Below are 16,333 nucleotides of genomic sequence, written 5' to 3' on the forward strand. Positions count from 1 at the left end.
TAATACATTTTATTAAAAAAAAATTATAAAAAATGTATTAAAAGTTTTTTATATGCAAATGTGGTATCAAAAAAAAGTACAGATCATGGCGCAAAAAATGAGCCCTCATACCGCCGCTTATACGGAAAAATAAAAAAGTTAGAGGTCATCAAAATAAAGGGATTATAAACGTACTAATTTGGTTAAAAAGTTTGTGATTTTTTTTAAGCACAACAATAATATAAAAGTATGTAATAATGGGTATCATTTTAAATCGTATTGACCCTCAGAATAAAGAACACACGTCATTTTTACCATAAATTGTACGGCGTGAAAACGAAACCTTCCAAAATTAGCAAAATTGCGTTTTTCGTTTTAATTTCCCCACAAAAATAGTGTTTTTTGGTTGCGCCATACATTTTATGATATAATGAGTGATGTCATTACAAAGGACAACTGGTCGCGCAAAAAACAAGCCCTCATACTAGTCTGTGGATGAAAATATAAAAGAGTTATGATTTTTAGAAGGTGAGGAGGAAAAAATGAAAACTTAAAAATTTAATTGTCTGAGTCCTTAAGGCCAAAATGGGCTGAGTCCTTAAGGGGTTAAAGGGGTTATCCAGGAAAAAAAACTTTTTTTTATATATCAACTGGCTCCAGAAAGTTAAACAGATTTGTAAATTACTGAAAGGATTAAGATTTTTTAATAGAAGTACTTATGGGCTTCTGAAGTTAAGGTTGTTCTTTTCCGTCTAAGTGATCTCTGATGACACCTGTCTCAGGAACCGCCCAGTTTAGAAGCAAATCCCCATAGCAAACCTCTTCTAAACTGGGCGGTTCCCGAGACAGGTGTCATCAGAGAGCACTTAGACAGAAAAGAACAACCTTAACTTCAGAAGCTCATAAGTACTGAAAGGATTAAGATTTTTTAATAGAAGTAATTTACAAATCTGTTTAACTTCTTTAGCCAGTTGATATATAAAAAAGTTTTTTCCTGGATAACCCCTTTAAGACATTGCATGGAGTCCCAGTGGTTGGAATCTTCCATGATCAAATACCTATCCCAGTGTTTTCCAACGAGTGTGCCTTCAGCTGTTACAAAACTACAACTCCCAGCATGGAGGCACCTGGAGGCACCCTGTTTGGGAAACACTGTCCTATCCTGTAACACTGGAGTACCCTGTTAAATTCTAAAATTAATAACCTACCCACAACCTCTGAGTCAGGTCCCATTTACACGGCAGAATTTGAAAGTGTAATCCAACAGAAAAAAAATTCCGTTACAGCAGATTCTCATTGTTTGATAGGTATAAATAGGAAACAAAAAAAAAAAACACAACCGATCATTGCTTTTTCAGTTATTTTTATGAAGTTCATCCAGTTGTATAAATGACATTTTAGCTTTATTCTACTGGTCAGTATGATTATGGCAGTACCAAATTTACATAGATTTCCTATGTGTTACATATGACATAAAAAAAAATGGTAGGCGGGTTCACGTGGGAGCTTTAGAGCTGGACTATGCTATAAAGTACTGGCATGCCACTTCTTTTCAGCATGTTTTACTGGCTCCCATACAAGTCCGCGAAAAGCAAATTTTGAGCAGTGACACCCCGTTGTTTTGGATGTGGAAATTTGAGCGTTTTTCTGGGTCTAATGCCTTTTGTGCCTGTTGGGACATACTATAAGATTACTTTATCTCCAAATCAATTGGGAAGGCTTCTTTCACGCTACTGTCATGTCCCTGCATTTTAACAGCCGTTTTTTCTGTTGAAAGAGGTCATGAAAAAATAGACAAACTGAACTGAACTGAACGTTACGGATGACCAATGTCCGTTATTTTAACGGGCATTCTGTCAAAATAACGGACATGTTCCATCCGTTATCACTCGTTATTTCAGCCGTTATTTTATGTCCATTATTTTATTTCCATGCGCAGTACAAGTAACGGATCATAACGGATGTTAAAATGACGGGCACTAACAGATGTCAACTGTGAACATCTGTCACACAAAGACTTCAATGTTAAAATTTTAACTGCACCGTCAAAAATAACGGCTGTTAGTCATAATGGGACAATAATGGGATTTTTTTGACCATCCTGCAGCACCAGTTGACAAGAATGGGATTTTTGACGGCCATATTAGGGACTTTCAGAGGGGAGTTCATGAGTTTTTGCAGGATGACAATGGTAGTGTGAAAGAGGCCTAAGCTGAGTTTCCTGTCTACAAGCTTTTAATTCATAAACTTTGGTTTTCTCACTTGAATAGATAACACATATAAAAACCTCAGTAAATAAGAAGCAATATGATCACAAGAAATCTTGTCCCCCTTTGTTTAATATGAAAAACAAAAACTGAAAAATAGCTGCTTGACTTTAGTCGTAAACCTCTTTTTTTAACTCCTAGACATCGGCAACACAGATTTAGGTTACAGCAGCAAAAAACAAAGAAACAAACAAAAAAACATGCAGCAGTCGCATAAATCTAAAGTCTTCAAAGCAGCAGAGCATTTCCCTACAGGGGCTTATCGGTGCAATACAGTATATAGTGTCACCACACATATAGGATGAGCATATATTGTAAAACGATACAAACCTCATGATTTTCATGGCCTAGCAAGTCAGAAAGCACTTTGAGGACAAGTCCAGCATTTTTACCACACATTTTCTTCCCTGTATAAGGCGTAATGTAACAAACACATTAAACAAAATCTATTTCACTAATGGTCATCACATCTCAAAGAAAAACAAAACAAAAATACAAAAAAATTGTTGAGCCAAAAGTTGAGGAAGATACATATTCACACACCTGAGCTACGTAAGCAAAGGTTCATAAGCAGTGCTACAGAATACTCCACTGTGTAGTCAGAGAGATGATCCGTGTCCTCAAGTTCTTGTACCAGCCACAGGATGAGGCCATCTTTTATCATGGTTGATTGCATTGGGCGTCTGTAACAGAAATCAATAGATCTACTTAGTATGAAAATTGATCCAGAGTAAGGACAGGTGGCCTCTGTTCCTTTATTACACTCTGCCCTTCCTCGACCTTTTCACAATCTAACGTGTCTAATCCCTCGGCTTTTGAGCAGAAATTCTGATCAATACGAATTGTGGAAATTTGCCAGACTAAACTTGCAATTCTTGAAACACTTTGCCCGTTGGTGCAAGATTTAGGTGCAGCTAACAAATCAATCAGTCCTTAGAGAGACCATCATAGAACAGGCCATGCTGACATCATGATTTTGCTGAAGATGTAAATTATTTAATTAAATTTTTTTTTTCCTACAAAGGTTATTATAAATGTACTATTAGGCTGGATAGAATGGGATGCCTATCCTGTTGCATTCAGTTTTTTTACTTTTCTTGAAAAGGGCAGAGAAAAAGCAGCCTGCATTATTTTAGTCACCTTTTGCATCGTGTTAATGGTAATTTTGCCCAACAAAAGACAGCACCTTTAAAACAGGAAGCAAATATATGGTGCAAACCTAGTCTTACCGTTACATCCTGTTGTCCAAAAACAAATGTTTTACTGTAAGGGCGACATATTCAAATTAAAATGCCCCCATGGCCACCCCCACCCGTCCCAAATGGATGAGCAAGCAGATTCAATCTATTTTTGTGGCCTGTCTTTGGACCCGTTCTATTTCATCAATATCTTTTTGAGGTCTCCAGAACAGTATTCCAGATTGGGTCTCTTTAGCGCTCTATACAGTAGGACCACAACCTCCATCTTTCTACTGGTTATACCCCTAGCCTGCTCTACAGAAAGCTTCGCTAACAAAGAACTGCCAACACGCTACTCGGATAGAGGATTCCTTCTCTCCAGGTGCAGTATTTTACATTTGGAAACATTGAATTATCTAGTAAAGCCAAACTATTTCACAAATTACAGACACCTCCAGGAACATCAACCCTATTGCACATTTATAGAGAATAGAAGAATGTCCAGCAGGTAACTCATAACAAATGTGATGCAAGTCATGCAAGATAGTTTCAGAATTTTGGCACATTTGTATTAGTATATATGTCCCCTATGTATTACTTAATATTGGTCATGAATTATAGCCATTTTTTTGTGTACAACTCCATTTACTATTCTGTAGGCTTCAGCTCTGGAATCACCCAGCATTCCTTGTTAATTCAATGTCCCTACTGAGATAGCTTTGGTAGGCTACTAGTGACAATGTCTGGTCTATAGTGTATACTATATTATTGCAGCACTGAAAAAAAAAAATATATATATACTCACTAGTTGACTATGCTAAATCCAAAATCAATGCAGCACTCCAAAGTTTGAAAAAGGTAAAAAGGTTTTTTAATCCATCAAAAATAGTGTTACAGGTAAGCGACATTTCAATCGTCTCCAGGATCTTTTTCAAGATTGAAAAGGATCCTGGAGAGGATCAAAACGTCACCTACCTGTAACTGTTTTTTATGGATTAAAACACCTTTTCACATTTTTCAAAAACTTTGGAGTGCGGCATAGATTTTGGATTATGTGTATTAAATGGGATTTTTGGACTGTCCCTGAGCAATTGCCTGCACCTGCTTTTTGCCTTTTGCACTGTATTCATTGAGTGCTGCTGATAATTTGGATTTCTAGTTGACTATGCTAGGTATATTCAACCGATATCTGATATGAATATAGGCATAGCCTAAAATATATTGTGTATATAAATATATATAATATAGATGACTAATCTTATTAAGTACAGACAGTGTGCTGCCACATATAATGTATACACAATTAAATCAGAATTCTGTATCCGGGACACAGACTGCTGACAGCACTCTATGGTGCCGGTGGGTGGTGGGCAAAGCAATCTGCCACTTTGTACATTCTCTCTTCATTACCAGGTTCTTCCACATCAGTGCAGGAGAAATGATGGTAGGGCATTAGCTCTGTAAGCCCCTTTTCCTGAACTAATGTGATTCTACTTAGATCAGGAAAGGGTTTCAAGGTAGAGAAGATGGATTACTGCAACCTATAATACTCTAATATTACAGCATATTATCCACACTACGTAAATGGAAATGCAGAAGATTAATGTTTGCCGGTATTGCTTCACTTTTTAGTTTCATTCTGCAACTCATTGATTACAATCTACATATTATCACCTGCAAAGGTAAATATTAAGAGACATGCAATAATGTTATATACACACAGTAACACTTTATAAATAGCCATGTTACATGAATTGTATGTAATAAAGACAATAACCAGGTTAGAAAAAGTAACAAGCAAAACTAGCTCTTGTACAACATGCTACCAGTATGGTAACATCATATCTCTGGTGGCATTTTACTCCACATTAAAAATTTCAAAACAATAACTAACTAGATCAGTGATTCCCAACCGGGGTGCCACGAGATTTTGCCATCAAAATATTATATATATATTTTTTATTTTTTTTATTTCCCTCCCCGGTGCCGCAGGGGGGGAGGGATGTTTGCGTGCATTGTGCGTGCCTCCCCTCGTGCGTCCCCCAGCATCCCAGTGAGTGCCCTGCCAGAGAGGCGAAGAATGCGGAAGCTGCGCTGGGCCGGTGTCGTGACCCGTGCCCCAGCGTCCCCCTCCCCCCTGCGGCGCACTGAATGAGTGCCCTGTTGGAGCCCTGAGTCGCTGCCCTACTGGAGAGGGGAAGAAAAATGGCTTGCTTAAGGTACTGTCCCGTGTCCATATCCCCCCCCTCCTCACCCATGTCCACCCCCCCCCCTCTCACCCATGTCCACCCCCCCCCCTCTCACCCAAGTCCATCCCCCCTCTCTCCCATGTCCATCCCCCCCCTCTCACCCATGTCCATCCCCCCCCCCCCCCCCCTCTCACCCATGTCCATCTGGAATCTGGAGGCTAATGCTGGTAAAGCCTAATAGATGTGTTTTGCAGGTTTAACGGTGAAGAGTTGTGGCTGGAAGAAATGGTCAGGACGGTCCGGATCAGACAGAGAAGAACAGGGAACGATGCTGATCAGAGAAGACGTCACTTGTGAGTTGCTGTATAAAGCAGCACGTTAAACTACATACCCACTGATAATAGATATTTGACATTGTGCAATGCGGCCTTTTTCCTCCCTTTTTTCTGCTCGTCAACTTCTGCTCGTCAACTTCTTTTTTTTTTCGTGGTGTGGTGAGAAACACTGAACTAGTTAAATAGCTAAAAATATAAACCCATAAAGAATAAATCTCCCATTATCCCACGGATTTCAATAGGGGAATATTCAGAAAAGTTTATGTTTTTTTCTGATATGTGGGAAAAAGCTTTGACGTAGCACGAAAAAAAAAAAAAATAAATAAATTAGCACCAAAATTGCACTAATTTTAAGGTACTTTCTACAAAGCATCTGTTTTTTGCTCACGTGAACATACCATTACAGACCAAGAGAAACTACACAAAATACAGCAAATATGAAAACTTTTCTGCTTTTCTGTGCAGGTTGACATTCTTGCTTTTTTAATGCACAATAAAGTACTAAGGCTGCTTTCACACTATGAGGTTCTCCCGTTAATACACGTACGTTTGAAACATAATTATAAACACACGTTAAACAACCCCATTCAAGTCAATGGGTTTTTTCAATTACCCTTTGTCACACGTTATAGCCCGTCATGACTAACATACGTTAGTTGTGACGGGAGAAATAAAGTGATATGCACAAATTTTTCGCACGTCCCAAGAAACGGGTAAATTAACGTATGTTATTTTTAACATTGAAGTCTATGGCCGACGTTGGTTTATAAATACACCCGTTAATGCCTGTTATTAAACGTACATTAAATAATACATAATAACGTACGTGTATTAACGAGAGAACCTCATAGTGTGAAAGCAGCCTAAGAAATCAGGTGGGGAGATCAAAAAATAATTTAATACTACAAATCCGTATCCTGACATGTCAAAGGAAGATTAGCATGCCGCTGTCTCTCCAATCCAACAGATAAGCTCTGGTGTTTAGGCAGTGCCCATTCCTTAGAAAAAGTGCAATTGTGTCATAACAATCCCCAACCACCTGTCAGTAAAAAAAATTCCAATAACACTATAATGTTTATGATCAAGGTTTAATAATACCCATAAACGTGTAATAAATCATTGAGAAACAGCCCTTACATTAAAGAAGAAGTGTCATGCCTGACAGTACAGAAAAAACTTCTCCCCTATCTGCAGGATAGGGAATAAGTTTTAGATCACAGAGGGGTCAGAGCGCTGTGCCCCCGCGTCCCCGTCCCCCCAATCTTTGGCTCTCCCATAGAGATATATGGAGGGGGCGTGGCGGCCCCGCTTCGGGCAGGGGTTATGACGTGCCACTTTGTGGGAGAGCAAAGGCTCTGTACAGACGATCGCGGAGGGCCACAGCGCTCAGACCCCCGCAATCTAAAACGTAACCCGTATCCTGCGGATAAGGGGATACGTTTTTCTGTACTGTCGGGCATGAGAATTGTCTCTCAAGATTTCCAGGACAGGACTCGGCAATGCTTGAGTTGAAGGTTTTGAATGAGAACTTCATATTAATTTCAACACATATGTGATGTTTTTACTTCATGGTATTTTAGCAGTTTTAAACCTTAATTGTACATTTAATGATGTTTGTGGTACACTATACTATTGGAGAGATACATCAAAATCTGTGTAGAGGAAGAGTGGTGCCGTTGCTCATGGCAACCAGATTGTTTCTTTCATTTGCAGAGGCCTTTTTAAAAATGAAAGCAGCGATCTGATTGGTTGCTTTGGGCAACTGCACCACTCTTCCTCTGCACAGGTTTTGATAACTCTCCCACTGTGTTCTCTTGATTCTAACTAATAGTTTGTGGACTGCATCAGAAAAATATTAGTGCTTAAAGAGTTACTGTCATTTGATAAAACTCTTGACATGTCATAGAGACATGCCAAAAGTTTTGATCGGTGAAGCTCAGGGTGCAGAGACCCCACCAATTGCTAGAACAAGCTTTTCACCATCTCTCCTCACTGCAGGAGATGGGCCCCTAGACTTTCTATGTAATCAGCCTCATTCAAACAATCAGTGGGGGTCTCAGCATACAGACCCTATCTGATCACAGTGCAGCAGAGTACGCCAATCTTCTTTTTACACTTCAGGAGGTGGTAATATAGTACTATTACATTTATTGTGAAATAGAATACTTGTAAAGGATTATATTATTTTATTTTTGTATGTATGTTGCCTTTATCCTACCTAAGACTTAGCTTCTGAAGACAGCCTAATACATTCTCCCTGGTAATAGAATCTTTATCCTCTCTTTTCAGAGTTTCCTCTAATGAATGCAGCAAGTGAGGATTCTGGCTAAGATAAACCCGGCCTGAAAGAGAAAACAGTGATACCAAAATACAATTGTGCACATTAAGCATTATCAGGACAGGGCAACATTTCATATGTTTTTAGCTATTCCTAAATATAATTAGCTATAGTAAAACATGATATGATATATGTAATTTTACAATTAGTTTGAATGTCCATTTAGGGGCTAGAATATTTAAGCTTTTAAATGTCCATATTCTGAAAGTCAAACTATGTTTATAATGCATTTTTTTTCTTGGGGGGAATGTTGAAATATTTTTAGGAACCAATTTAGCATACATATTGTATTAGCGCTTCCATCTGATGCACTCAATTGACTATAATTGAGTACAGCAGCCAGTTTGGACTGCCAGACAGTTATAACTCACAATCACAGCATGTGACCTGATGTGATCTAAACTTTGGACACGTCTGCAGGACATGTCAAAAGTTTAAACAAATCAGGCTAGGTTCACATCAATGTCATGCTCCGACCCATTCTGCTTTTCTTTTTTTTGCATTGAAGGGACCCTGAGCAGGTCGGAGCACAACTACCATTGCCAAGTTCCACTGACTTTGAATAGGGTTTGTCAGGTTTCCCTCAGGTTTTTTTTAAATATATTTCAGTATTTTATTTTCTCTGTTCAAGTCCCAAAGTTTGAACAGACTCCTCTGAATGGAGCTCAACACTACCGTAGCGAGAAATTACCCTTACGGAACGCATGAAATGATATTAATTTATACAAAAGGGGAAAATAGTGAAAAATGGTGATTCTGCTATTAACCTACCCTAGCTGTTACTGTGGCTGTCAATCTCATGTGTGCATATATAATGTTCAAATAGCAAAATGAGCACTTGATGCTGTGCTCTACAACTTACCATCAGCCAATGATGCAAAAGCATTGATGAGGCGAGCAGTGTACTGTCTGACTACTTCATTTTTGGAGTGTAGCAGCTGGAGAACGTTTCTCTTTGAGGGAAAAAAAAAACAAGATAAAATATACATACATACATATACAGGTAAAACACTTTTTGTATGACACATTATACAAGTTGTACTTAATAAGATCTTTTTGTAAAAAGCATGTTTGCCATAGTTAAAAACATGTACAGAGAATAAGGCTCGTTGGGATCATTTTTGTAATCAGTTCATCTCAAATAGCTCCAATTCCATTTGAAGTCTGTTTTTTTGGTGGAACAAAAAACGTGGCATGCACTATTTTTTTGGTCTGGCTAAAAATATTTCACAGATATTTCTGTGTTGGGCACAATGGCAGCCACGGAACTGCTGAATTTACTAAGAGCGCCTCTTACTAAATGCAACAAACCGAAAATGGGCAAAGATTTATTTATGTGCGGCACACAAACGCAGTAAATGTCCCCAAAATCATCTCTTTGCAAAAGGATGGTGCAGTGTTTTGAAACTGATACAAGTTGGTTTGTGAGTGTATCTGAAATAAAAAGTGCACTATATATGGTAGTGTGGAGAACATGTGCTTCTGGTGGGTGGGGTGGCGTGGTCATCATGTGCTTATGGGGGCATTGTGAGTGCAGGAGACTCAATCTAACAGCAAAGAGAAGCAAACAGTACACTCTCTCCTTCTCAATGCTTGATCACAGACTGAGTTTCCCTCCTTGGTGTTGCCTTTTATAGCTTCCTATACCTGGGAGTTAAAAAGGGAAATAGGCAGGACAAAAGACTAACAAAAAAAACAAATAAAAAAACTGATGAAAACTGATACAGTCAGTCAGTTATTTTTACTAAAATTTCAAACGGATCCTTTAAGAAAACATTGACAATTTGCATCAGTTTATCATCTGTTTAAAATAGGATGTGTTTAACCAGATGAACGGACTAACTGATCAGATGCGAAATGCTGATGTGAACCTAGCCTAAGTCATATATTTCTTAATCTATCCTGAATATAAAAACAGAACACAACACATGACTACAAAGCAATCGTACCACTTAGGAAGGAGACACGCCCTGTCTCCTAGAGATAGACATACTTTGGTGCAAAAATACAAATCAGTCCAAGAACAACAGTATACTACTTTGTGAAGAAGCTGAAGGGAACAGTATCTCAACAGTAAACCCTGTCTCATACTATATTGTCGTTGTATAATGAGCATGACAATGTCACCTGAAAGGCCGCTCAGCGGGGAACAAGCCACTGCATGTCATTTTCCTTCCTTATATAGATTTTGTGAAGCAACATCACAGGTATCACAAATAAGTATTCCATATGCACAATGACCCTCAAGCATACTTCTCATTGGGTCAAAACAGCTTAAAGACAACAAAGTGAATGAAGCAGGCATCACAAAGTCCTGATCTCAATTCCATAAAAATAAATATTGGCAGATCAAAAAAAAAAAACTGTGTGCCAGCAAGGAGGTCTACAAATCTGGCTAAGTTACCCACTTCTGTCAGGAGCAAAGGGACACCATTCAAGCAACTTGTTGTGAGAAGCTTGAGGTAGGCTATCCAAAATGTTTGACCCAAGTTCCTAAACTTCCAAATTACGGGGATTGTGATGAAAGAAATAAAAGCTAAAATGAAACATTGGGGAGATGGGGAGATCTATCAAAATCCGTGCAGAGGAAAAGTTGGCCAGTTGCCCATAGCAGCCAATCAGATCGCTTCTTTCATTTTTCACATTGGTTGCTATGGGCAACTGGTAAATTTTTCCTCTCCACAGGTTTTATTCTGACATTTCCCATTCTTGAAACACAGAACTGATCTTAGGTCGAAAAGCAGGAATCTGGACTAGAATTAAACGTTAGGAAATCTGAATTTTAATAATGTGGAATAAAGTGAAATGGAACGTATGCCTTTAACTGTACATGCTGCAATTTGGTGTCTGGTGAAAAACTGATTACCTGTCCATTCTGGAAACAGTCCAGTAGATCATTTGTGATATATGCCTGAAGAACAGTGTCTCTCTGCTCTCCAGGCTGGGAATGAGTCAAGCGCTGAACATAAAAGAAAATCAAACAGACTTTAGTCTAAAGGTTCACGATTACACATAATTCCTCTTCCCTATAAGGCAAATGATTGCACATTACAAGTGATTTAAAAACCTATTCTGAATTAATAAAAAGTAATATGATGTAATGGAGAACTTGGATGTGAATCACATTATACACAAAAAAACTTTCACTGATCAAGTTAAGTTGGAAGCACATTTTGCATAGCATAGGCCTGTACAACATACAGACACATGTGTCCTGCCAAAGGATGCCTTGGGGCCTGCAGTCACAGTGCTGCAATGTCAAGAAAGGTAGTGTGGTGACTTCCTTAAAGGGGTACTCCGCCCCTGACATCTTATCTCCTATCCAAAGGATAGGGGATAAGATGTCAGATCGCCGCGGTCCCGCTGCTGGGGACCCCGGGAATCGCCGATGCGGCACCCCGCCATCATTACTGCACAGAGCGAATTCGCTCTGTGCGTAATGACGGGCGATACAGGGGCCGGAGCATCGTTACATCATGGCTCCGCCCCTCATGACATCACGGCCTGTCCCCTTAATTGCAAGTCTATGGCAGGGGACGTGACGACCACCACGCCCCCTCCCTTAGACTTGTATTGACAGCGGCGGGCCGTGACGTCACGAGGGGCGGAGCCATGACGTAATGATGCTCCGGCCCCTGTACTGCCCGTCATTACGTGCAGAGCAATCTCGCTCTGCGCAGTCATGATGGCGGGGTGCTGCAGCGGCGATCCCCGGGGTCCCCAGCAGCGGGACCCCGGCGATCTGACATCTTATCCGCTATCCATTGGATAGGGGATAAGACGTCTAGGGGCGGAGTACCCCTTTAACATCAAGACATACAGGATCATGTTGCTGCAGCTGGTCACACAGCGAGGGCAGGAATAGCATACACACATGCAGCTGACATTTTATATGCCCGCCCTCAATGTAAAGGATAACAGTAGGACCTTCTTGGACTTTGAGGGCGGAGTAGCAGACATCAGTTACATGCGGCCACAGCAACATTATTCCTGTCATAAAAAGATGCACAGTACAGTCAATGAGTGCCGCCATACAGCAGCACAGCCAGTGTGTGCCGCCATACAGCAGAGCAGCCAGTGGGTGCCGCATTACAGCAGAGCAGCCAGTGGGTGCCGCATTACAGCAGAGCAGCCAGTGGGTGCCGCCATACAGCAGAGCAGCCAGTGGGTGCCGCCATACAGCAGAGCAGCCAGTGGGTGCCGCATTACAGCAGAGCAGCCAGTGGGTGCCGCATTACAGCAGAGCAGCCAGTGGGTGCCGCATTACAGCAGAGCAGCCAGTGGGTGCCGCATTACAGCAGAGCAGCCAGTGGGTGCCGCCATGCAGCAGAGCAGCCAGTGGGTGCCGCATTACAGCAGAGCAGCCAGTGGGTGCCGCATTACAGCAGAGCAGCCAGTGGGTGCCGCCATACAGCAGAGCAGCCAGTGGGTGCCGCCATACAGCAGAGCAGCCAGTGGGTGCCGCCATACAGCAGAGCAGCCAGTGGGTGCCGCCATACAGCAGAGCAGCCAGTGGGTGCCGCCATACAGCAGAGCAGCCAGTGGGTGCCGCCATACAGCAGAGCAGCCAGTGGGTGCCGCCATACAGCAGAGCAGCCAGTGGGTGCCGCCATACAGCAGAGCAGCCAGTGGGTGCCGCCATACAGCAGAGCAGCCAGTGGGTGCCGCCATACAGCAGAGCAGCCAGTGGGTGCCGCCATACAGCAGAGCAGCCAGTGGGTGCCGCCATACAGCAGAGCAGCCAGTGGGTGCCGCCATACAGCAGAGCAGCCAGTGGGTGCCGCCATACAGCAGAGCAGCCAGTGGGTGCCGCCATACAGCAGAGCAGCCAGTGGGTGCCGCCATACAGCAGAGCAGCCAGTGGGTGCCGCCATACAGCAGAGCAGCCAGTGGGTGCCGCCATACAGCAGAGCAGCCAATGGGTGCCGCCATACAGCAGAGCAGCCAGTGGGTGCCGCCATACAGCAGAGCAGCCAGTGGGTGCCGCCATACAGCAGAGCAGCCAGTGGGTGCCGCCATACAGCAGAGCAGCCAGTGGGTGCCGCCATACAGCTGAGCAGCCAGTGGGTGCCGCCATACAGCTGAGCAGCCAGTGGGTGCCGCCATACAGCTGAGCAGCCAGTGGGTGCCGCCATACAGCTGAGCAGCCAGTGGGTGCCGCCATACAGCAGAGCAGCCAGTGGGTGCCGCCATACAGCAGAGCAGCCAGTGGGTGCCGCCATACAGCAGAGCAGCCAGTGGGTGCCGCCATACAGCAGAGCAGCCAGTGGGTGCCGCCTTACAGCAGAGCAGCCAGTGGGTGCCGCCATACAGCAGAGCAGCCAGTGGGTGCCGCCATACAGGAGAACAGTCAATGAGTGCCACCACACAGCAATGGAGTCAGTAATTACCCCCATACAGTGCTGCTATACAGTAGTGTTGTCAACAAATGACTGCCAAAAAGTAGTGCAATCAGCGAGTGCTGCCAAAAAGCATTGCAATCAGAGAGTGCCGCCATGAACATTGGAAGATATTTTGAAAACATTTCAAACATGATTCCACAGTACAATAAAGAGATCGCTGACAAGAAGTGTAATATGTCCCGATAACAGTACAAAAAACAGCCAAATGTTAATTTGTACCAAAGCAGTTTTCAAAACAGTTTCAGGGTATGTTCACACGTACAGGACCAGTTGCAAATTTCCTGCAGCTGATTTTGCAGAATCGAAGTCGCAATTTCTGCAGGCCATTTAAAATTTTTACTGACATTTTTGCAGTCAGATTTTGTTATCCTAGCGTTGTTACTTGTTACATACATACATCTGTACATTTAATATGTTTTTGGAAGAAAGCTGCCATGTTTTTCAACTCTTGCACTATACAACTAAGCTTGCATTAAAGGGGTATTCCAGGAAAAAACTTATTTTTAATATCAACTGGCTCCAGAAAGTTAAACAGATTTATAAATTACTTCTATTAAAAAATCTTAATCCTTTCAATAATTATCAGCTGCTTAAGTTGAGTTGTTCTTTTCTGTCTGGCAACAGTGCTCTCTGCTGACATCTCTGCTTGTCTCGGGAACTGCACAGAGTAGAAGAGGTTTACTATGGGGATTTGCTTCTAAACTGGGCAGTTCCCCAAAACACGTGTCATCAGAGAGCACTTAGACAGAAAAGAACAACTCAACTTCAGCAGCTCATAAGTACTGAAAGGATTAATATTTTTTCATAGAAGTAATTTACAAATCTGTTTAACTTTCTGGAGCCAGTTGATATATAAACATTTTTTTTCCTGGATAACCCCTTTAAAATGTGAAGTAGTTGTTACATAGAATATGCTTGTGAAGCTGCACACACAGATCAGTACATGCCTATGTTAGCTATATCTGTGTTAAAAATTCAGGCTGGCTACATGTGTCAATCAACACTGTGATGTAGTTAAAGAGAGGCTGTGCGACCTCGGAGTATAGCGAACCCCAGCATGACCCTCTATGACTGCTCGGCCGACCCATGGAGGGATTATAAAGGCTTTTTTTTGTAACTATAACGCAGCCTGCACTATTAACTAGAGATGAGCGAAGTTACAGTGATTTGATTCGTCACGAACCTCGCGGCTCGGCGTTTGCTGACTTTAGCCTGCAAAAATTAGTTCAGCTTTCCGGTGCTCCGGTGACCTGGAAAAGGTGGATACAGTCCTAGGAGACTCTCTTGAGACGAATCGAATTATTGTAACTTCGCTCATCTCTATTATTAACAATGTTATGCCTAGTATAGGCTTATGAAACCCTACTGCAAAATGTGTGCAGCTTCAGAAAGCTATATTACATGACAGTTATACTGTAATACTGCACTCCAGACAGATATAGGAATGCTTGGGTTACAGGATGTTGCCATGTTGTCTACGTATTTATGTTCAGGAAATCTACGCTAACCAACTCAATTTTGATGTACAGGTTCTATGCAGACTACTAATGCTACATACCCAGCGTAACGCTTGCAGCAGCAATGTTTTCAGTCGATCGCTGCCACATACTAAGTCATTCTTCAGTTTCTCATAGTCTAGAGAGGGCAACAAGGGCACCTCTTGAGGTTTCCTGTAAAACATAATGATGTGTAAGAAGGAACCCGGCAATAAAGAAAGGTTAAGTGGTCTAAACAACTAAAATGATACTGATTGTAATGGTTTATTTATAATTATATATATATATATATATATATATATATATATATATATATATACACACACACATACATACACACACTTTTTTTTTTTTTTTGGTGTTTGTGTTGATTTGTAATGCCTGTGTAAAAACTACAATTCCGAGAATACACCAGAGCTGAATTGTATCTGGTTTATACAACAAGCTGTAACTTAAGAATTACTAGATCAATAATGTTCTGTACTATTAAACTTTATATATTAAATGTAAAATGGTGTTATGCCCTTTAGAATTGACGTTTATAGCTACTCTCTATGGACTGTGTTATCAGAATTAAATGTATAACAAAAAGACAATGTATAAACACTGTGATACTGCCATTCTGTACAAATCAGATTTCAATATAAACTCTCATATAAAAATGATAATGAGAATCAAAGTGATTCTTAAGAATGATCTATGACCATGACCATCTATGACTGATGGTGGTCAGACCCCCTACCACTCCTAAGTATGAAGAGGCAACAATGCCAGATTAGCACCAAATTTCCATTCTTGCCTCCTTCCCCCTGCTAGACAGGTAACAGAATTGACCCCATTTAGGTGAACAGCACGTGACATGTGGCAGTTCATGGTGCCTGTGTGCACATCTAGCATTTCAGTTTGAATAAGGCCTTAATTAGTAACCTCTGCTAATATTGGGGGTTCGCAAGTCATTATTACATTTTCACATAAAAAAAAAACAAGCCTCGATAACAAAATAAATAGACTACTTAAAACTGGTTCCACTCTTCCACATTGCACAAATCCAGCAATATATGTAGATAACACCTCCAGAGTCTACCCACAACTTTATCTTGGTTTAACTCCTTAACGACCACAGACGTAAATGCACGTCCTGGTGCAGCG

The 16,333-nt window shown here is 41.3% G+C and overlaps 1 protein-coding gene across 3 annotated transcripts in view; it reads right to left on the bottom strand.

Annotated features, from left to right (window-relative positions):
• ARMC9 (armadillo repeat containing 9) overlaps nt 1-16,333 on the bottom strand; it is a 139,712-nt gene that overhangs the window by 27,734 nt on the left and 95,645 nt on the right. For all 3 annotated transcript variants that reach the window (XM_056565556.1, XM_056565557.1, XM_056565558.1), the window contains exons 11-16: nt 15,247-15,358; nt 11,153-11,245; nt 9,149-9,239; nt 8,167-8,290; nt 2,790-2,929; nt 2,577-2,653 (exon numbers count right to left, since the gene is read on the bottom strand). In XM_056565556.1, the coding sequence (XP_056421531.1) occupies nt 2,577-2,653; nt 2,790-2,929; nt 8,167-8,290; nt 9,149-9,239; nt 11,153-11,245; nt 15,247-15,358 (637 nt within the window). The remainder of the gene's footprint in view (nt 1-2,576; nt 2,654-2,789; nt 2,930-8,166; nt 8,291-9,148; nt 9,240-11,152; nt 11,246-15,246; nt 15,359-16,333) is intronic.

The sequence above is a fragment of the Hyla sarda genome, chromosome 3 (genome assembly GCF_029499605.1).
Source record: "Hyla sarda isolate aHylSar1 chromosome 3, aHylSar1.hap1, whole genome shotgun sequence".
Taxonomy (NCBI): domain Eukaryota; kingdom Metazoa; phylum Chordata; class Amphibia; order Anura; family Hylidae; genus Hyla; species Hyla sarda.